At 39.3% G+C, this 23,276-nt stretch overlaps 1 protein-coding gene across 2 annotated transcripts in view; it reads left to right on the top strand.

Moving 5' to 3' along the window:
- Window positions 1–6,114, top strand: part of ARMC1 (armadillo repeat containing 1) — a 36,233-nt gene extending 30,119 nt beyond the window's left edge. For both annotated transcript variants that reach the window (XM_057736143.1, XM_057736144.1), the window contains 3 exons: window positions 1,734–1,850; window positions 1,938–2,012; window positions 3,906–6,114. In XM_057736143.1, coding sequence (XP_057592126.1) covers window positions 1,734–1,850; window positions 1,938–2,012; window positions 3,906–4,097 — 384 coding nt within the window. In that variant the 3' untranslated portion in view covers window positions 4,098–6,114. The remainder of the gene's footprint in view (window positions 1–1,733; window positions 1,851–1,937; window positions 2,013–3,905) is intronic.
- The last annotated feature ends 17,162 nt before the right edge of the window (window positions 6,115–23,276 follow it).

Consider the following 23,276-nt stretch of genomic DNA (forward strand, 5'->3'; position numbering starts at 1 on the left):
AGATAAACATGGATCTTTTTAAGGCACTAATCCCCCAAAGGGGCTTTGCAGAAGGGACAGTGCACTACATGAGCCCCTGTGGGTGTGTGCACTGCCATGCTCTACAGTATTCGAGACCCTTGTCTGAAGAGTGTGGAAATGCACAAGTGGAAGAATAGTTGAAGTAGGGAGATAAACGATGTGAGTTGTTTTGAAGGATGTGGAAATAAGTTTGAAGACGGATTTTATTCAGTAGACGAGAAGAATCAGGTAGTTTGAAGGCAGTGCTTCTTAGTCTGATCCAGAGACTTGGGGTCATTTGCTGATTCCTGTCCCTTCAGAAGTACCGAATCAGAGTCTGGTCTCAATACAGAAACAGGATAATTTAGAGATGATGATTTGATGTATGGGCTGGAGGAGGAGGGAGGGTTGAGGAGAAACTGTAGTTACTTTTTAATTCATTTTCTCTTTGGATGTTGTGTTTGAGATGACCACTTGTAGACAAATGAAAATAAAATCACGTTGGAGATAGATGTCTGTGCTTCTACATGGTAGTGATGGTTGAAGTGGTAAGAATAGTCTACTGAGGGATGAAGTAGAAAGAAAATCACTTAGTTTTAGCACTGGACCTTGGAGATAAAATGAGATAGAGATGAAATACTCAGTGGTGTAAGTAGACCAGGGTAGCATATTATTAAGGAATCAAGGAAGCATTGAAGGCGGGGGGCGTATGTTATATTGTGTTGTCAGAGGAAAATGAGAACCAAAAAGAGGATATTGGTAACCCTTGAGAATGCAGTGGTAACCACTGAGAATGCCATGAACGATGGGTGCAGTGATATTTATAAATTCCAAGTGATTTACAAAACAGTGACTCAGCTTTGAACTGGAGTCCAGTACCAGTATCTCCATGGAAAGTGGTATGGAAGCCTGTCAGCTATAGTTTTACTATCAATTAGGCGGTATTTGCTCAAGCTTGTCAGATATAAAGTTACCTGCAACTGCAACTTGGGATTCTATACAATTTGAGTTGTATTGAGATGAAAGTTATACATTTTAAAGTAAGGATTTCATGCCAAAAAACAAAAAACAAAAACCAATAGTGACTCAAACACTGACTGCTCACCAATTCTAATTCCAGTGTATTAGAATTTATCCCTAGAGGCTTTTAAGCTAGAGCAGGGGTCAGCAAACCCTTCCTTTAAAGGGCCAGATAGTAAACACTTCAGGTCTTGCAGGCCGTATGTCTCTATTATGACCGCTAACTCTGCTAGAGCATGAAAGTAGACTTAGACTGTATGCAGACAAATAGGTATGGGTGTTTCCAATAAAACTTCATTTACAAAAACTGCTGTTGGACCATAGTTTGCCCACCCTTGAGCTAGAGAAGCCTCTGCTTTTCAGCATGTTTTCTGTATTATTCTTCTGTTTAGTTTAAGATTTAAATTAGCATTGGCTAATTTATTTCTGATTAAAATGAATAAAATTAAATTTTAATAATGAAGCTTGAAAAAAATCTAGCAGGAATTACTATTTTGTTGGATCTTAAAAATTTTCATAAACTTAACTAAACACCACTCTTTCTGTGCCCTCACATATGCGGTTGTAGCATTGAAATAGGGACATTTGCTTTCCCCAGCCCCCTCTTCTCTCCTTCCCCCCATATATTATGACTAGTTCAATGTTGCTTGATTTGATTTATTCCCTTTTATTATTTTGCCAGTTTTAATAACGATTTGCTTTTACTTTTTCAGTCTCGGAGAAACCTGTGTGAAGAGGCTTTGTTAAAAATTAAAGGTGTTATTAGCTTTACTTTTCAAATGGCCGTTCAAAGATGTGTGGTGCGAATCCGTTCAGACCTGAAAGCAGAGGTTGGTATTCTAAATTGACTGAATATGCTTGAGGTTATGGGTAAACACATCAGTGTTCACAATTATTGTCTTTTTATCCTGGCCTAGGCTTTGGCATCAGCCATAGCATCAACCAAGGTTATGAAGGCTCAGCAAGTTGTGAAAAGCGAAAGTGGAGAAGAGGTAAAAGCTCTCTTTAGCTTGCATTATGCCTCACCCTGACTCCTAATGATCCCTTGTGGCTAGCAGATTGCTAGTATTTCTAGACTAATAGCTGCTGAGTATATAGGAATGGGGCTGAGTCAGATTATTCTACTGTTTCTTGGTTAACAGGTAACACTTTTAGAAATATGCAGAGATCTTTTGTGGATTTCAGAGCCTCTTTTTATATCTTGTGGATTTCAGACTCTGCTCTTGATCTCAGGGGAGAGGTCTTGCTGATTTTAATGTGGAAATGAAGAATATGTTGTTTCCTTGCATTGGTTTTTATTTATTTCTTATTATTTTTTTAAAATATTTATTTATTGGCTGCACTGGGTCTTTGTTGTTACGCACGGGCATTTCTCTAGTTGTGGTGAGTGGGGGCCGCTCTTCATTGTAGTGTGCAGGCCTTTTACTGTGGTGGCTTTTGTTGCAGAGCACAGGCTCTAGGTGCGCCAGCTTCAGTAGTTGTGGCACGTGGACTCTGTAGTTGTGGCTTGCAGGCTTTAGAGCACAGGCTCAGTAGTTGTGGCACATGGGCTTAGTAGTTCTGCAGCATGTGGGATCTTCCCAGCCCAGGGCTCGAACCCATGTCCCCTGAATTGGCAGGTGGATTCTTAACCGCTGCACCACCAGGGAAGCCCTGCATTGTTGTTTTTTTTTTAAGATTTATTTTATTAATTATTTATTTATTTTATTTTTGGCTGTGTTGGGTCTTCGTTGGTGCACACGGGCTTTCTCTAGTTGTGGCATGCGGGGGCTACTCTTCATTGTGGTGTGCAGGTTTCTCATTGCAGCGGCTTCTTTTGTTGTGGAGCACAGGCTCTAGGCATGCGGGCTTCAGTAGTTGCAGCATGTGGGCTCAGTAGTTGTGGCTTGAGGGCTCTAGAGCACAGTCTCAGTAGTTGTGGCACACAGGCTTAATTGCTCCACAGCATGTGGGATCTTCCCAGCTCAGGGATCAAACCCGTGTCCTCTGCATTGGCAGGTGGATTCTTAACCACAGCACCACCAGAGCAGCCCCCCTGCATTGGTTTTTAAATACTTTCTAATCTTAATTGCTTTTGCCAATCCAAAAAATATCCACTCCCACCATTGGGCAAGTATATATAGTGAAAATCTTGGTGTCTTGCTACTCCTTCCACCAGCTTTGTGATAAGAGAAGAGGAATCTGTATGACTTTAGCTCATTTGACCTCCCATGGAAAGGAGGTTCATTGGCTCTTCAGGGGCCCACAGCAGCCAGATACTTGTTTTTGTCATCTTTAAATAGAGGTTGAACATTTATTCCCGGAGCCTCAGTAGAAAGGCATCAGAATTTTCATGCGTAATTTATTCCTTCTGTACTTACATGGTGCTCAACAATTGGATCTACCTTCATTTAAGAGGATACTTTTTAAAGGAATATAGGGACTTCCTTGGTGGTGCAGTGGTTAAGAGTCCGCTTGGCAATGTGGGGGACACAGGTTTGATCCCTGGTCCAGGAGGATCCCACATGCTGCAGAGCAACTGAGCCTGTGCTCTAGAGCCTGCAAGCCACAGCTACTGAGCCTGAGTGCTGCAACTGCTGAAGCCTGTGTGCCTAGAGCCTGTGCTCCACAATGAGAAGCCACCATGCTAAGAAGCCCACACACTGCAACAATGAGTAGCCTCTGCTCACAGCAACTAAAGAAAGCCTGTGTGCAGCAACGAAGACCCAACTCAGCCAAAGATAAATAAATAAATAAATGAATTTATTTATTTAAAAAAATAAAGGAATATAGCCTCTGAGAATAAATATGGTGATTAGAATGAGAAGTTAAGTTGACTTCTGTGACATGTGCTTATATCAGTTAGGTTGACTTTGTAATAACTCTTAACATGTTCTCTGCATCAGATGCTGGTCCCATTCCAAGACACACCTGTGGAAGTAGAACAGAACACAGAGCTGCCCGACTACCTGCCTGAGGATGAGAGTCCCACAAAGGAGCAGGACAAAGCCGTGTCCCGGGTGGGCTCACACCCAGAGGGTGGAGCTAGCTGGCTGAGCACAGCGGCAAACTTTTTATCCAGATCATTTTACTGGTGACTTCATTTTGGGGCTCGAGGACTGTATAAATGAACAAGGGGCCAGTTTTCCATTGTTGTGGTGAACTGTCAAGTGCAATTTGCAATAAGTTATCATGAAAAGTTTCTAGATTACATGATTGAGAATGCTGCATTTTACATTTTATTGGACATTTTACCCCACTAAGTGGTAAGAAGGGCAGAGGCAACAAGTGGAGTTGCTTTGTTTATGAAGGTATTTTGGTTTTGTTTTCCTTTGTTTAATTGCCTCACATTTTAAAAAACATGGGTCCACTGTTAAACCAAACATGTATTTGTGCAGCTTTACATTTTATTTTACACGAAGCACATGATTAGGAAAACTTGTTTTCTTAAGCCTCAGGATCTATCTGAAGAGAAGGGTTTTTTTTGTTTTTTTTTTTTAAGCTCAAGTTGTGCATGAATTACTGAAAACTTTTCTCTGCCTTTTCTCGTGAAAGACACTTGCTTTGGTACTCTTCACTGAAAGTTGAAAGCATTTCTCATTACTCCCCTTTTGTGCCTTTTTTATTTTGCCAACCATGTTTATAGAAAGGACGTTACTAATGACATTTTGTGAATTAAAACATACTCATTGGAATGTAACAGTCCCCTAAAAATACAACTCTACGAAAACTTGGCAATCTTATTTATTATAATTTTTTAAAGATTAACACAGAATCAGTCGAGAAGGAAACGTGTATCAGCAAAGTGTTATTGGAGACTATTTGAATGTGACCAAATGTGGTTCTAGTTGACTACTGTTCAGTTTGGTTTATATCAGCTCTTCAGAATTATGTCCACCCTAATATTGGGAGTGACTGTAAATGGTCTCTAGGCCTTACTTTGTGATTACACACTGTCCCCTGCTAGGGGAAAAGAAAAATGGTAGTGAAGAACTGACAAACTTGAAAAAAGGAAACAAAAATGGAATGCCTATCGTGCCGTAGTGCTGTTTGGTAGAGTCTAACTTTGAAACATAAATTGCGTGGCAGATACCTATTCAGTAGGCGTTTCCTTTTATTGCCTTTTGTGAGTTTATTATGGACATGCAGTCATATTGAATGAAAAGGAAAAAAAGACTCAAATTATTGCTTATAAAGAAATAAAGCCAGCATTTGTGCGTCCACTGAAACGTGTTTCTCATGTTCAGCTAGGGAAAAAAAAAACAAAAACAGGACTTCAGCAAAGGTAAGATAAATATAAATATATATACATATATATTTTTGGTAGATAAGAGCTAATTACATATATGTAATGCTTTATTAAATTTCTAAAATATTTGGCAACTAAACATTTTCTTTGGGAAATTTGACTAACTCCAGATAAATTTTAATGCTAATATGATTAAAAAGTAATAGGAGGAAATTGAAAACTTTCTTCATCAACATTTAGAGCTGCTATTTTACTGCTTGGAGAATGTGAAGTGAACATTAGACCCTGGAGGGTTTCCTTGCATTTTCATCGCTTCTCTTTTAGAGAAAACTAAAAGCATCCAGTGTCACTGGAGAAAAATTATTGTAAAATACTTCACCAACAAGAATCTTGAGTTCAAGAACATTGTGATGCTATGGAGGGAGGGGTGTTGAGGGAATGGAGAGTGAGATTTTTTTCATCTGGGCTCTGATTCAGGTGATGTGCACCACTGAAGATACAAGCTTTCAGGGCATGTATCGCTTTAAATGCCTAATACAACTTGCTGCCAGACCAGATGTGTTAGGAAAAACAAAACAAAACAAAACCAAACCAAACCACCTCCTTTCTATAGCCATTGAAACAAAGTTTACTGTTCTGTTTTAACAAGTTTGTATTTTATTTTGCATTGCCACACATCTGCTTATTTAAAACAACAACATCCCTTCGGTAGTAATGGTTCAGCACAAGTAGGTATTACAGCTTGATGTTTGTGTGTTCTAATTCTCAGTGTTCTTCCGATTCCAGGTCTTATAGAGCAGTTAAGGCAACTGTAACGGCATTTTTTGAAATATATTGTAAAATAATAAAAGGTAACATAATTAAAATTGAATGGGTATTGCATTTTTGTGGTATAAGCATCACTGATTACTCTAAAGCCTGTTTGTAGCCACACTGCCTGGCGCCTTCTTGCTGCAGGTGCATTACTTGACTAATTCCTGGGCATCTTCCATTCATCTCCTTCCCAGCATCACACCTGCCTCTTCCTGGGTTTGGATCAGTGTCCCTGTACATATATGCATTGCAGTGTTTATCACATTAAATTAAAATTGTATTTACCAGTGTCTCTCCCCTACTTAGGTCTTTGAGAACCAGAAAGTCTGCAGCAGTACCTGGCTAGCATTTAGTACTCAAACATTTTTTTAAAGAGAATGAACAAAGAATTTTTTTTAATTAGTAAAAATAAATGGGAGGTGCTATTTAACTTATTGGGCAAAATAGGAAAAATATATTTTTTTCTTTTCTGGGCATAATTGTTTCTGACTGATTAATGTTAGGCAAATTCCTTCATTTACTTTGTCATTTGGATTTTTTTTTTTTTTTAAAGCAGGAGAGGGGTATAATACTTGCTCCATTGAATGAAATTAACATTAACTTATAATATCCTGATTCTTATAGAATTATTATATGAGGATTATTAAATATATATAGTAGTGGTTTTGATTTCCTATTTTATAACTTATTAGCTATGTAATCTTAGGTAATTAATCTGTCTTCATTAGTAAAATGGACTTAATTTCTCTACTTTGTGGGGTCATTATTAGAATCTGGGGAAATCATCAGGAGTAACTGAAAAACTAAAAATTTACAAGTATAAGGTGAAATTATTGTTACTGGAAGTTTAACGTGATTCTCTTCTTGTCCTTGATTCTCAAGTGAGACACTATACCTTTCTGTTTTTAAATTTTTAGGCACACCATGTGTCATGGAGGATCTTTAATTCCCAACCAGGGATCAAAACCATGCCACCTGCAGTGGAAGTGCAGAGTATTAACCACTGGACTGTTAGGGAAGTCCTGACACTATACCTTTCTAATCACACTTTATGTGACTCATCTTTCTATATCCAGTCAGAGGGGTTTTTTTTTTTTTTTGAGGCTAAGCCCTCAGCTATTTGATTTTTGTCTAAATGTTGTCCCTTGAAGAACTCATCTCTTGTCATCCTGTACCTTTGTGTAGATACCTTTACTGTCATCTTTGACAGTTCCCCTTTCCTTTGCTGTACCTATCAGATGTAAAGTCTGTGAATTTTTATTTCTCTTAGAACTGAGCTCACGGTAGGCATGTGGTACATTTCACAGAAACTAACTCTGTGCCAGGCACTGTGCTAAGTGCTTTACAAATATTTGCTCATTTAATCCTTAACAGCTATGAGGTATGTACTGTTATGTCTCCATTTTATAGATGGAAGAAAATGAGACAGAAATTAAGTAACTCATTAGTCCTGGGTCACAGAACTAGTAAGTGGTGAAGCCAGAGCTAAACAGGGTGGCCTGGCTCCTGAGTCTCCGCCTCTCATGGGCAGCCTATGTTGTGTCCCTCCCCCACCCCTAACCCCAACCCCCAAGCCCTCCTGTCTCCCACCACTGTTCAAGTCCAGACCCTCCGCTGGCCTCAAGTCCAGTGACTTAACTCAGGTGCCTTTTAGCAATCAAGAACTCTCTCTGGAGACTGGAAAAGTTAGGTATGTGAAAGAAGTAAGTCTGCTTAGGCCACAACAAAGGAAAACACATGGAGAGCACCTCGCCTGTCTAAAGAGGGAAACCACGTTTTCCTCACGTGGATTGTGGACTTTCAGCAGTGCAGTGCTTCTGGATTTTGTGGCTTTTCCAGACCCTTAAAACGCTACCTGAGCCACAAGAAACATGTCCGTAGACCAGAAATTGGCTACTTTTACTTCTAGAGTAGCCACATTCTGATCTATCAGATTAATCTTAACAGTATCTTTGTCATTTTCTGCTTTAATGTCAACAGAAGCCTATGGATTAGTTTGTGCTGCTTTTTCTAGCACCAAAAATGCTGTGAGAGTTTAGCCCCTAACCTAATCTTTCATACATTCTGCAGCATTACTACAGCCTTTCTGTAAGTGAGGCACAGTTGTGTATCTCGTTTCAGAAACAGTCTGCCTTTTAAAAATATGAAATGGAGACCTAGAATTTTAATACAGTAAAGATTGTAAAACTAAAAAAAACAAAAAAACCCTAAACAAAAAAACCAGTCTACTTTATTTAGGCTTGTCTGTTATAACCTAAATATTCTGTATTCAGCCTACCTCTAGATTTGCTCATATTCTTTTTTTTCTAGAATTTTCTCCTTTACACTCTTCTCCTTTAGAATATTATGAAAATTATAGAAATGCATAAAGAAAACACCTGTTATCCTACAAATGGACAATATTGGTAACAGTGAATGTTTTGATTTATTTTGTTCTCATCTGTTTTGTTTTGATTGGTAGGAAGTATACACTTTGAATTTTAACATGTTCAAGATAGGTCTCAAGTGATGAGTGACTCTTCCTTTGAACTTTAGTCACCAGGGACAGCTATTGCTACTAAGTTGTGTACCCATCAGGGATAGTCTATAAATTTATGAAACTTTTTAATATTTTTGTCCCACACAAGATAATGCTGTGCACCTTTTTTCACTTAAAATGTATCTTAGAAATTACTCTATATCCTTGTATAAAGTACCTTCCTTCTTTCACAGCTTTGCTTAGTTATGTTATTTTAATGTTCCACTGTTTATTTAACCAGTGTTTTGATTGTAATCCTTTGCTTCTACAAATGGTGCTACCTAAATATATCTGTAGAATGGACTCCTAGATATAGAATTGCTACATCAAAGGCTGTGATGGCTTTTAATTCTGATTAGTTCTGCCTCCTTAGAGATCATTCCAGTTTCCTCTCTCACCAGCAGGATATGAGATTTCCTGCTTTCCTTCATTCTCTCCAACTGTGTTCTCTCATATTTAGCCCTTTGTGGTCTAAAAAAAATGTCTCTCTTATGACAGAGAGTGAGCTTTTTGTACATTTAAGAGCTTTTTGAGTATTTTTTTTCTGTGAGTTGTCTGTCCTTTTTAAATTTTCTGGTAAGGGGTGTGGGATTTGGTTTTTCTTACCTGATTTACAGAAGTTCTTTAACATATTAAAGACATATGCCCATTTCTTTAATAAAGATATTTGCAACTTGCACATTGTACAACCGTATTTCCCACTGCTTTTTATACAAATCCATTACACCCCTGTGGTCACTTTTCACCCCATGATTCTTTCTGTAAGTTCTGTGGTGCTTACTATGGTTTGGGACCTGTGATTTATGGTCAGTTACTTTCCAGAAGCATATTCTTATTGAGATCAAGATCTGTAAGAGGAGGGAGTATTTCTTAGGTTGTCTTAGTGTTTGCCACACTATGGAGTGTAATCCTGTGTGTGCTGAGCGTTTAGGGAGTGTTTATGAATAAGTTATGGTAAATTAACAATGATAGTAGTATTTCCATGTTGAGGGGATGGGTATTTGGTATTTCAGTTCGTCTCTTGTTTGGATTAATTATTGCACATCTGGGTTAATGCTGCCAGCTTCTTAGTCACATTTAACATTACTTGAGCATTAACTGTGTTCCAGGCCCTGTCCTGGAGCTTTTACTTGTGTAATATCTTTTAATCATCACAACGAGTGAGCTGGGATTTTAGTACTCATTTTATAGAGAAAACTAAAGCTCGAAAATTACTGGAGTCAAATATAACAAATAAGTGTCAGGTTTGTTTTTTGGTTTTTTTTTTTTTGGCTGTGATGCATGGCATGTGGAATATTACTTCCATGACCAGGGATCAAACCCATGCCCCCTGCAGTGGAAGCAAGGAGTCTTAACCCCTGGACCATCAGGGAAGTCCCCAGGTTTGGTATTTAAATCTCAAGAGGTCCTTCTTAGTGACCAAATAGTTGTCAAAATAGTGATATATTTTTATTTTCTACTCTCCTGGCTTTAAGCCTTTAGTGACTTTTATTGTGTCAAATCTAAATTATTCTTATGTTCTCAAGATTCTCTGTAAACTGCCCTGCTCTTCTAACTGTCCTGACATTCTTATTTTGAGTTGAATTGACATCTTTAGTCTTCAGTAAATGCATTCTCTTCTCAAATGACCGAATTCTATTTTTTTTTAATTTATTTATAAATTCTATCTATTTTTCAAGGCTATTCCACGGAGCCTCCTTCCCTGCCCGCTTTGGCCCTTGCCAATCTTTTTCCCAATCATTTAAACTCTTTTGACACTTACCTGGTCTGCTATACCCTTGACCACTTGGTTGTGTCTTTTTTGTCTTCATTCCTAAGCGTGTTTTATTTTGTAGATTACAACAGCATATGTCACTTTCAAAGCTGTGCTTCCTGTTGCCTTGCCCCGTCTTATCAAGCCCAGGTTGAAGCCTAGCTCTAAGCCTCCTCATTACTGGTGGCTTCAGGACCAGCCTGTTTCCTGAGGTTCTTTTCTAATCTGTTCTCTTCTGATAAGGACTTTAATGTGTAAGTTGTGTAGGCACCCATTTTCTCATGTTTAAATATTCATATAGTTTATTAGGACACAAATATTTCAGGTATCCAGTTATATTTTTCAGAAGAAAAAGTAATCTTGTGATTGGTGGGAAATAAAAGGAAAATTTTAGCTTAAGATAACTGCATTAGAAAACTGGTAGGTAAGAAAAATGCAGAAAGAGGCAATACATGGAAAATCAGCCATCCTGACCTTACCAATGAATGAAAAAATAGGGTGAAACTCCTAAGGCAGACCGAAAGAGTTGAGCTAGGAGGCAAGGCTCTGTTTTAGGATATACATTTTAAGGGAAAAAGGAATCATTACCTCTCAATGCAGAAACTCAGAGAAAAAGTATATGGCTTTAAGAAAATTTGTATGTAAAAATAAAGCTTTGTCAAACTTTTTACATGGACGTTTATACTGTTAGGGTTTTTTTTTAAGTTTATTGGCTGCGTTGGGTCTTCATTGCTGCACGTGGGTTTTCTGTAGTTGTGGAGAATGGGCTACTCTTCATTGCAGTGCAAAGGCTTCTTATTGCGGGGGCTTCTGTTGTGGAGCATGGGCTCTAGATGTGTGGGCTTCAGTAGTTGCAGCATGTGGGCTCAGTAGTTGTGGTGCATGGGGCTTAGTTGCTCTGTGGCATGTGGGATCTTCCTGGACCAGGACTTGAACCCATGTCCCCTGCATTGGCAGGCTGATTCTCAACCACTGCGCCACCAGGGAAGTCCTATACTTTTAGTATTGATTTTATTTTTTTTAATGTATCAAGTTCCTCCAGGCAATATAAGGTCTTTTTTTTTTTTAAAAATTAGATTCACATGACACACATGGAATTAAAGCAAGTTGTACCTAGTGAGAAGAAACCCAAGTGTTTCTGGTCCCACTGAGAGTTAAATTCAGTAGAAAACTAGTGTAAGGATGATAAACAATGTATAAAGACACTTCTAGATGAAGATACTTATGATGCTTGGTATTAAGGACTACTAGTCTTTAACTTCTTGTAGAAACGGTATATACTGAAACTCTTGGGAATGACAACCTACAGGAATTTTTTGCCTTGTGATTGGATAGTAAGTAGCAAGTGTAGGCTGGTATAACATATGTGTTAAAGAAAAAATGTATTCTAAATTAAGATTCAAGTTCCCTGGTGGCCTATTGGTTAGGATTCACTGCCGTCACTGCCATGGCCTGGGTTTGATCCCTGGTCGGGAACTGAGATCCTGCAAGCCTCACCGCATGGTGTGGCCAAAATTTAAAAAAAAAAATTTTTTTTTAATTAAAAAAAAAAAAAAAAAGACTCAGCTTTGGGACTTCCCTGGTCCAGACAGACTCTGTGCTTCCAACACAGGGGGTGTGGGTTTGATCCCTGGTTGGGAGCTAAGGTCCCAAGTGCTGTGGGGCACAGCCAAAAAATAAATTAAAATGAATAAATTAAGATCCTGATAACCAAGCTATTAGTTATGGTACAGGATGGGAAAGCAGATCAGCTTTTCCCCTTCAGTATACCATTTCTTAGTGTTGTCATAACAAAATAGGCCAAGCGGATGGTTTGTCACCTCCATCACTTATGTTAGAAACATAACTTTAATACGAGGAAAAGAAATGAAGATACTTTCCTTACTCGGGTTGGTAAAGCTCAGTGGAGACAAAGTGATGGAGAAATGCCAACAATTACCAACTCATGCTGACACTTAAGGGTATTTTCCAGTTATGTCGTTAAAGTTAGTTATTAAACACTTGAAAACCTATATTGTCCCAGTCATGGTGCTGATGGATGGAGTTATAGACATGGCCCTTCATGGGCTCATGGTCTAGTGGGAAGGAAGATCATGGAACAGATCATTATGAATGTGTTGTACCCAGAAGTAGTACAGGAGGTTCGGGAGATTGATGTTGGCTGGGAAGGGGGGGTGGAGGAGTTGAGATAGGCTTCTTGGAGAAATTAAAGTTTAAGCCAGAACCTGAATGATGAGCAGGAGTTCATTGGCCAAGTGGGACAAGGAGAGCATTCCAGACAGAGGGAACAGCTTTGTGAAGGCTCATAAGTAAGAGTAAAGCTGGTGTGTTGAGTCTAAGATGAGACTGAAATGTTGGTGGAGGCCAGATAAAACGACTTTGTAGACTCTTTGATTTATTTTTTAAAATTAAAAAAAAAATAAATTTATTTATTTATTTATTGGCTGTGTTGGGTCTTCATTGCTGCATGCAAGCTTTCTCTAGTTGCAGCAAGCTGGGGCTACTCTTCTTGGGGTGTGTGGGCTTCTCATTGTGGTGGCTTCTCTTGTTTTGGAGCACAGGCTCTAAGCCCAAGGGCTTCAGTAGTTGCAGCACGTGGGCTCAATAGTTGTGGCTCACGGGCTCTAGAGCACAGGCTCAGTAGCTGTGGCACATGGGCTCAGTTGCTCTGTGGCATGTGGGATCTTCCAGGACCAGGAATCAAACCCATGTCCCCTGCGTTGGCAGGTGAATTAAGTCCCGGCCCTTTGATTTAGTCCCTGAATATGATATTTTCTCTCCTAGTGCAAGTAGTTCAGTTGCTATTCAATATTTGTACATTAATAAACTAACTACCATTTATTATGCTTCACAGTTGCTAATTGCTTTTGTTTAGTATCCATTAGACCTAAGAGATTTGTTTAAAAAAAATAGAGGACTTTACACATGAGAAAAATGGAAGCATGGGTTTGGTAATTTGCCTAAGAGATTACTTAGGCTACAACATGGAGAATGGGCCTGAGAGGAGAAGAGTGATTCTGAGGGTGCAGGTTAGAAATGCTATTACCATACTTGCTATGGAGGGACAGTGGTGGCTTGGACTCAGGTAAGCAGCAGTGGGCATGGACAGAGGTGACACGTTTGAGAAAATTTTTTAATGCATTATTACAGAAGGACTTGGTGATTTGTTGTGAGGAGAGACTGCCAAGATCCTTAGCAGCTGCACTGATGGGCTTGTTGGACCCTGAGCTAGGAGTCACTGGAAGAGCAGGATTGTGATCGAGGATGTTAATGAGGGATCTAGGGGTGTGTGGTTTAAAACAGGAGAGGCTGAGATGTTCAAATATTAGTGGGATGGATCCGAGAGAGAGAGAGGAGAAGTACAAAAGAGACATTTAACGTAGAATGAAGTTCAGAAGTGAGTGCAGTCCAGAGTAGGGGTGGAAGGACGGGCCTTTGACAGATGAACTCTGGATCCTTTTCTAAGGCTGAACAGATTGGCTGGATTGGCCTGTTAGGAAATTTCTCATACTACTATCCTTAAATTCCTGATGGACTAAGGAGGCAAGCTGAATTAGTTTTACCCGAAGGCTATTTAAAATTAACCAGAATGAGAATGTGCTCAGTCTCAATACTCCAGTCACTCGTATTTTTTTTTAATTTTAGCATGGATGACTTTATTTCCATGAAAGATTATCAGACTCCTAGACTACAGTCTGCTTTCTCTGATCCTTTCATTTGATCCTTGCATCTAGTTCAGTGGGTCTCAACCCTGTCTGCGCATTAGTATTATTTGCATGCTTTTAATAAATAACACTGTCTGTCCCCACTCCAGATACTTGAACCAGTCTCTGGGGATGGGGCAAAGGCATGGGTATTTTTTAACAGCTTTGGGATGATGCTGATATACAGCCAAGGTCGAAAACCATAACTTAGTTCTTGTACTTCTAAGATTTAAAGATCTTGTGAGAGCTGTTACTTTTTTTTGCTCATTTCAGGAAGGCCCCTTTCCTCCAACCAACTGCTTTCAGAAACTGCTCAAATTGAAATTTAGGGCAAAAGCTTACATATAAAACCTTTGACTGTTAGCTGAATATCTTTGCTGTTTTTGTTACTCAGCTTTGTGTGATTTTAAGTGTACTCATTTTGCCCTTGGGCTTATTTCTGAAGTGCTTCCCATTATAAATGTCATGGTACCCTAAATAGCATCCAGCATGGTGCCACCTATTTGATAGCAGATATTCTTTATAGATCTGAAGTTTCTTAACCTTGAAATTCTTTTTTATTTCAACCCCCAATAGTATTACCTATTTAAAAATACTTCAACAACACATATACCCTCAAATGTTTGGATTCTCCAGATGTCCAGAATCTAGGTCATGATCCAAGTAAAATGTTATTAAAAGGGCAAGAATATAATTCAAAAATTTCTCAAGGCACTGCTGGGGAGAAGGCTTAAATTTAATCAATTGAATACTTAAAATGGACATAAACATTTTAGAGCTAGCAACTATTTAAAAGCATAAATGTTTGAGGATGAAGAAGCCTTTGATAGTTGTGATAAGCTTGAATTACTTGGTATATGTTATAAATTACAGTTTCTATCATTATTATACATAAACATGGAATTATGTTGGTTTTGTGAGTCTTGGTTAATGCTGTCACACATTTCCTTGTATATGTATAAATTCTCTGAATTAAAAATATTAATTCACAACTCAAGAAGCAAAAATGTCATCGATAGAAAGACAGCTATTTTACATGACTTTTTAGCAAGCTGTGGCTGTTATTTTTCTTCACCTGTTTCAAAGGAATGCATAGTATGTTTTTATAAGTGTTTGTGTTCATGTATAACATATCTGTTAGTACTTACTGTAGAGGAATGGTATTGACTAATTTCAGTTGTCTACATTTTCAAAACAAGACATATGAAGACTATAAAACAGAAATAGCAAACATTCAAAATTGTTGAACATTTATTGTATCATTTGCTCTACAAAAGCAATCTCATTATTAAAGTAAATATAGCCAGTTTATGTGCATATGTAGATGCAGGGATCTACAGTGTACATTATAATTTGTAACTATCAAGTACACAAAAGTAATGAATATTTTGGTTTATTTTCAATACAAGCTTATATAAAACAAAGATCCTGTGACTATGTGTTCTCTAAGGAGTGGTTTCAATTTCAACTGAAGATTTGAAAGTTTTCTAATGAAACTTTACCTCCCCCCTTTTTTGCAGATGAACTATTCAGGAAAAAGGATAAAAGCAGATTGATTATCTACCTACTGTTTAGATTTCAGATTCACATGTGTTCTAATAGTTGCCTCCATGCAGTCTTATTCAGTTAAGGCTTTCAGGTTTGTAGTTCTTATAAATAATTGTGAAAGGGCTCTGCAGTGTAATATATTTGTGATAGGTACAGGCATAGCAAAAAGCGTGTCTAAAACTAATATATAAATGTGCTCTGTAAAATCTGTAATATTTGATTTAATAATTTATTAAATCTGAACTTCTGTAAAGAAAAATCTTGCATGATATGTGAAATTTATAATTAAAAGGTACCCTGATTTTCCATTATATTTTATTCTTCCAAGTTAAAAAGAGGTCCAAGTCCTGTGTGGTGATTGAGGGTGGGGAGGGGGGCATTGGAAGAGAGAAAAGTGTAATTCCTGAGTTTCGCGTTCTAACTCAGAACGCTTCAACTTAAGTGAACATAATTATCTACTAGAATAAACAATACTCATTATTCCTAATCAGTCATATGGATGTATTACTCCAAAATTAAACCAGCTCAGTGGTAAAGTCAGCAAGTCAAATTATGAGTTATAATAGAAAAATTTCCCAGCTACATCTTGCATTGATTATATCTAGTCTCCTAAAAACCTCTTCCAAAGAACGGGCTATCTTTGCCAACTTTGTCCAGGTCTCCTATAACATCCGTCACAGTGGTTCCTGAAGGTGATGAAGACGGTGGTATACCGTTTTCACAATGTTTGGGGGCATGTTCGTGGTTCTTGCCCACATTTAGCTGTGATCATGGTAATGGAACGAACTCTTGGCACTTAGTGTGTCGGGGCCAGGGATGCTAAACATCCTCCAGTGCTCAGGAAAGTCTCAAGTGTTGAGGATCATCCTTGCAAGTAGAGACATGGGTGATAAATATACTGAGTGTGTGCAAGTAATAATACTATAACTTTACTCGTTAATACAATATTATGTAAGTTTAGATCAGATATTTTACATTTTATCTGGGTATAAATCAGTAGCAGGTTCAGATTTTAAAACAAATTGGGGGAAAAAAAGACGAACCCAATAAAAAGTTGTGATATTTTTGAAAAAAAAAAAAAAAAAAACAAATTGAGACAGAAGATTTTTTGTGTTATATATGTTCATTAGATCTTAAATGGTAGCCTTTAGGAAATCATGAAGTCCTAAATCCCTAAAGGGAAGTTTTTTTAAAATTGATTAATTAATTTATTGGCTGAGTTGGGTCTTCGTTGCTGCATGCGGGCTTTCTCTAGTTGCTGAGAACGGGAACTACTCTTTGTTGCAGTGCGTGGGCTTCTCATTGCGATGGCTTCTCTTGTGGAGCATGGGCTCTAGGCACGCGGGCTTGTGCTCAGTATTTGTGGCTTGCGGGCTCTAGAGCACAGGCTTAGTTGCTGTGGTGCACGGGCTTAGCTGTTCCGCAGCATATGGGATCTTCCCAGACCAGGGATTGAACCTGTGTCCCCTGCATTGGCAGGCGGATTCTTAACCACTGTACCACCAGGGAAGTCCCAAGATTTTTTTTTTTTTTAAATCATTGACAGATGCTAGAATGCAATGTGGGTTGGCCAATTAAAAAAATCTCTACTCATAAACACTGCATGTAAGAAACAATAATGTAATAAATGAGTCAAATGATGTATGAGTAAATATACTCAATTCCTTACATTAATTTTATATTCATACATTAAATATTTTTCTAATGAATCTAAGCTTCCTAAGCTACAACTATATTTCTGATTTTTTATGCAGATTGTTTACTTGATCTTTTTTGCTTTAGTCAGATAAATAACATGCTAAAGGAAAGGCAGTTTTACTAGGAACAAGAACCTTTTAAACTTTGTTACACTTTTCCAGCAAGATAGGTATGATGGCATTCCTAGTTTTTACTAGCCCTGTTATACACATTGCTGAAATTGTAAAATTTATATTTCCCAGGTTGCTACTCAGGTCGCAGACTGTTTTACCTTATCCTATTTTGGACTCATACATTAAGTAATTAAAATAATTGTGTACTATTTTAAATACTTTTCATTTTCCTATAATGATTCTGCCAATGATTCTGCCAAAGTTAGCTACTGATTTACTTATCAAGAAACCCACTAACAACAGGGTCCTTCTGTATAGCACAGGGAACTATATTCAATATCCTGTGATAAACCAAAATGGAAAGAATATGAAAAAGAATGTATATATGTATAACTGAGTCACTTGGCTGTACAGCAATAATTAACAAAACATTGTAATTCAACTAAACTTCAATAAAAAATAAAAAGAAAATTAAAAAAAGAAACCTATATAAATTAGCTTCTTGGAATCAGAGGAGACCTGGGTTTAGAGTCCAGCTCTAGCTTAAATGTTACATGACAATTACAGTCTTCAACTTCTCATGTGCAAAATAAGGTTAATACCCATCTTCACAAGATTTATATTAGGCTCAATTTAGAGAACACTTTAATATCATTTGAAATGATGATAAACTTGGACTTAAAAATCTTAGAACAAAGATTTTTAAATCAGGTACTATCTTTTTAAAAACAGTGTCGTGAACTTACCATGAAGGATAAATGTGTCTTAAAACAATCTTTATGATTGTTTGGAAGGGCTTGGTATTTGGTATTTGTTCTAAATAAGGTTGGGGCCTTTAGTAACCTGTTACGTTACCTTTATCAGAGGAAGGTAGCCCACGGCAGCTTTGTCTGTGTAGAGTAGGAGTGTTTACCTTTTGCCATCATGTCTATTAAGCTACGGTCACAACTCTTCAAGGATCAGAGGTGGTGGATGGTGACAAAATGATCCAATAAGCTTTCAGCTTGGATTATTTGGTGCTAAAAAGCCCTGACATAAACAGAAATGACAATGTCAAAGTATAGTGCCGTTGTGATGCTGATATATCTTAAAAATAAATCATTTTCCTTTAAGTTTACCTGAGCATGTTTCTTATTTGTAATCTGAGCAGAGCAATAACAGAATCTGGTACCAGGAGTAGGATATAAACCGCCATTTGAAGACATTTATTTTATTACCAACATAGGGGAGCCCCATCAGAGGCACATTCAAGTTTTTTTTTTAATTAATTAACTTATTGGCTGCATTGGGTCTTTGTTGCTGCACGTGGGCTTTCTCTAGTTGCAACAAGTGGGAGCTACTCTTCTTGCAGTGCAGGGGATTTTCATTGCAGTGGCTTCTTTTGTTGCGGAGCACGGGCTATAGGTGCACAGGCTTCAGCAGCTGCAGCACATGGGCTCAGTAGTTGTCGTGCATGGGCTTAGTTGCTCCACGGCATGTGGGATCTTCCTGGACCAGGGATTAAATCCGTGTCCCCTGCATTGGTGGGCAGATTCTTAACCACTGCACCACCAGGGAAGTCCCACATTCAACTTTTATGAATCCAACTGTATGTGCTGGGCCAGAGGGAAAGAGAGGTTGAGAATTTAAGTCCTGCAGTCACTTCTGCCTACCATTTCTCTTGAGTACTCCCCAGACTACGTGTTAAGAGGGAGACAGTAATCCACAGCTCCCTCCATTGGTCATAGATTCTTTGTGCCTTGTAGTGTGAGCTTCTCACTGTGCAGAGTGTGATTCTAGTGTTTAAAGATAAGTATTTTTTATACAAGATGGCCTCAAATGTAAGCCAACTACTTCATCTGGTGCTCACCCAAAGAATGAGCCATCTGTTTGAACACTGAAGGAGAAATTGGCTGTGTTGGACACATTGAGATTGTGCCTCCAACATGGTCTGTCAGTGTTGTATACTGTATTTTTTAAAGGTGACTTTGATTTCCAAGCATAATTTTGACTCCATGAGATTTTTTTTCTTGTGTATATATCTCTGCATGAGATGTAACTCCACCATAATAAATGCTGTATCCTTCCAATTTTCCTTTGTTATTGGATAACATAGATATCTGCAACAGCTCTTTATCTTCCAAGGTGTATGGAGATCTTTTAAGAAAATCTTTTCATTCAAGGAATTAAAATAATGACCTGAATATATAGCAAGGTTCTGAGCAAATATCTTTGTATATAGCTGTAAATGACCCATGCAAAGTCGAGGTTATTACAAAATTTTATCATATTGCATATTTAGTGAAATACGCCCCAGGCATGGCAACATCCTTATAGGATTATCCCCTGTAATCATCCTCTGTCCAGGGTCGACTAGGGCTAGATGATGATGTAGTAGACCAGAGATCAGCATTTTTCTTTTATAAAGCATCAAATTGTAACCTTTCTGTAAAGGACCAAAAAAGGCTTTGAAGGCCTTAAAGTCTGTTGCAGCTACTCAACTCTGTGATTGTACCAAGAAAGCAGCCACAGACAATAAGTAAAAAATGAGTGTGACTGCGCTACCATAAAACTATTTTTGTAAAGAAATGACAGGTTGGCTTGGGCGCACTGGATGCTCTGAGCTAGAAAATGATGCCCTAGGCAATGTTTCTCATCTGCAATTCCCAGATCAGCAGCACTGACATCACTGGAAACCTGTTAGCAATTCAAATTCTTAGACCCCTCCCATTCCCCAACAGTAGCTACTGAGTCAGAAACTGGGGCTGGGGTCCAGCAATTAGGGTTTTAACCAGCTCTCCAAAGGGGTCTGCTACATGCACGCTGAAGTCTGAGAATCACTACTCTAAAAATCTAGACCCCTTAAGGCCAACCCTAAAACTACACAAGAAGATATTTTTGGTGGTGTTACCAATAGCACACAAGACAATAAAGTACAAGTAGTTTGAACATTGAAATAACTGTAAGCACTCTATTGAGTCAGAAAATAATTATATACTTCTGGTAAAGAAATATTTTTTTTCCATTTGATGAAGTTCTCTTTTCCGTTTAATATGTTTGAATGTATTTTAAATTTCTGTTGAAAATTTTCCTTTAAATTTGAGACAAGCTTTCCTTTGTGCTATTATCATATATATTAAAACCCATTAAAATAGTAGTTTCCTGTGTGGGATTCAGTTTAGAACGGACCCTAACAATGCCTACTATTGTTTCTGGCGTGGTTTTAAAAGACCCTGTCTTACAGATAACTCTGTCAGGATATTCGTGCTATTCTGGAATTGCTGGCAAGGCCCAAAGCTGAGAACAAAGGGTACTAACTCTCCCATATTCTACCATTCAACACTGCCGAATTTTGGATTTATCAATGACTTCCTTCACCCACAAGTTTATGTAAGGAGAGGTTTGAGGAGGAACCATAAAGGGAAACAGTGTTTGGAGCCGGTGGCCACGGCCTCTCCTCCTGGTGGGGGAAGTAGATGGGGGTGGTTTCTCCCAACGCCAGGGAGGGGGATGGGGCTTTAAGAAAATCAATCTGAAAACAAAAGTGAATCTTGTATTGTCCCTTCAGTGGAGCTAGAACAGAGCCTAGCGAGAGCATGAAATATATGCGTAGAATTTGAGGAAGTATGTGTACATAGAAATGAATATCTGTTTTTGTCTGGAGGTTTCTGAAGGCAAGAAATCTACCAGAACGGCCTGTGTCAGCAGAGTTTGAAGGATGTAGACGCACAGATAGAGGAGGGTGGTAGGTGCCACCCCGTTCTAGGATTCCACAGCCCTCGGAGGCTATGGGAGAGTTATCTAGAGGTTCCTTGGGCTCCTTGGAAAGGAATTTGGAAGTTAAGGAAGGACAGGAACTGTATAAGTATCTAGGTCGAGTGAGAAGACACCCCCCTCAAGAGACACTTACCACGTGTGGATGGGAGGGACAAGGCTCCTCCTCCCTGAGGGGCTCCTCAGAAACGGAAAGAGCAGAGTCAGGCTAGCGGTAGCCCAAGAAACACATATAGCCTCTTGGGAGACCACCAGCATCAGACAGAACCAAGTCCAATCAGTAGAAATGAGAAATTCCTGCCACCATCACCAGGCAGGCAGTTGCATGTTTCTAACCCCTTAATCCTTCCTCCTTGCCCTGAACTCCAGTCTTAAAGAAGGAAAGAGAGAAGGTTGCAAAGACAGGCAATACCGTTACAAGTCCTGGAGCTGCCACCCAGCCTGTGGTTGAGATGCACATAGGAGTACAGATGGGCCAGGGGTACTGCCTCAGATAAGAGTGTGCGGAACTGTGAAGGGTCTGATTTTATGCTGCAAGCTAACGAGCTGACCTGATAGGGTTCCTGTCTGTGGGCTGAAGACATCGGACTCCTGGGTCAGAGACAAATGGCTTTTACTACTCGCCGCACGATAAAAAGCGTGAGCCGCAGCGTATTTCTGTGGGTTTCCCTTGCCCCCAAGTCCCATGGGGGTGATTTCATGGGCTGAGGTAATATGGATACACGCAGCGGGTTATGTTCCAGGAGGAGGAGCCACAGCCAAGCGCCCAGTGCTCTTCGAGGGAGCTGCAAACGTTGCAGGGAAGAGCAAGCGAGCCAGTTCTCTTCTTGAGAAAGATCCGTTAGATGGTGCTTGTTGGAGCTGGGAGGAGGACGGGGCACCTCCGCACAGGAGCCTCCTTAGATTTTGCACTCTGGGCGCCTTGCTTGCCCTAATCCGGGCTCTGGTCGTCATGCTGGGCTGCCTGGTAGTCACCTGGACGCAGTGGTCTACGTGACTCAGTGTCTATGTGACGAGCTACGGAACACGCTCAGTGTCGGCAGACACCTAAGCCTGCCAGTCTAGCACCTTCAGCAGGAACGTGCAGGGGCGCTCTGGATACGGCGTGGCTCTCCCAACAGTGAGGTGGAAGCTCAAAACTGAAGTGTTTTGGGGGGGGGGGTATAAATTAGGAGTTTGGGATTAGCAGACTCACACTGCTGTATATGAATATAAAATAAACAAGATCCCACAGTATAGCACAGGGAACTACATTCAATATCTTGTAATAAACCATAATGGAAAAGAATATGAAGATAACTTAGTCCCTTTGCTGTACACCAGAAACTAACACAACATTGTAAATCAACTATACTTCAGTTAAAAAAGAAAAAAAAAACCAACTGAAGTGTTTTTAATAACCCTTGGGCCAAATCCAGCTCCAGCCCATGGTTTTGACGTTTTTTAAAGGATTGCAAAATAAACCAAAATATACAACAGAGGTCACATATGACCCACAAAGGCTCAAATATTTACTATCTGGCTCTTTATAGAAAAAGGGTTCTGACCCTTGTAAAAACCGAAAGGCATTTAATTTGCCCATATCTTTAAAAGGTGAGAGGGGGAGACTCAGTGCAGTAGAGCTCGAGGCAATGGTTTAAAAAAATTTGTTTTACATTTACTCCCGCAAAGAGCTCTGCCTCTCCCGTGAACTTGTTACACATGTGATAGACATTAGGCTGCTTTCAAGTGGCCAGTACCCAACTTTGGACAGCCAAAGAGAATGCATTGGTTCATAGGGACAGACTGCAGAAAGGGCAGGCGTAGAGTCAGTCCGAGGACTGGCTGGACACAGAGATTTGAAAGCCATTGGAACTCGGGCGCACGCTGACTTCATTTTCGCCTCCACAGACTGTCTCAGAGCTTTTCCCCAATGGTAGAGAACAAGGCTCAGGCCACTCCAGAATCCTCCCCATCCCGTGTGCATTTCCAGAGGCAATAAGAGTCGGCTTCCTAGTTAACGGTTTGGTCGTTGTCCAACCCCGGACCAGCATCATGGCCAGGGCGGGAGAGGTACCCTGTGATGAACCCAGCCGTGTGCCATCTCCGGAGCCAGAGAGAGGTTAGATCTGTTAGCAGAGAGCGGTGA

The sequence above is a fragment of the Hippopotamus amphibius genome, chromosome 5, assembly GCF_030028045.1.
Source record: "Hippopotamus amphibius kiboko isolate mHipAmp2 chromosome 5, mHipAmp2.hap2, whole genome shotgun sequence".
NCBI lineage: Eukaryota > Metazoa > Chordata > Mammalia > Artiodactyla > Hippopotamidae > Hippopotamus > Hippopotamus amphibius.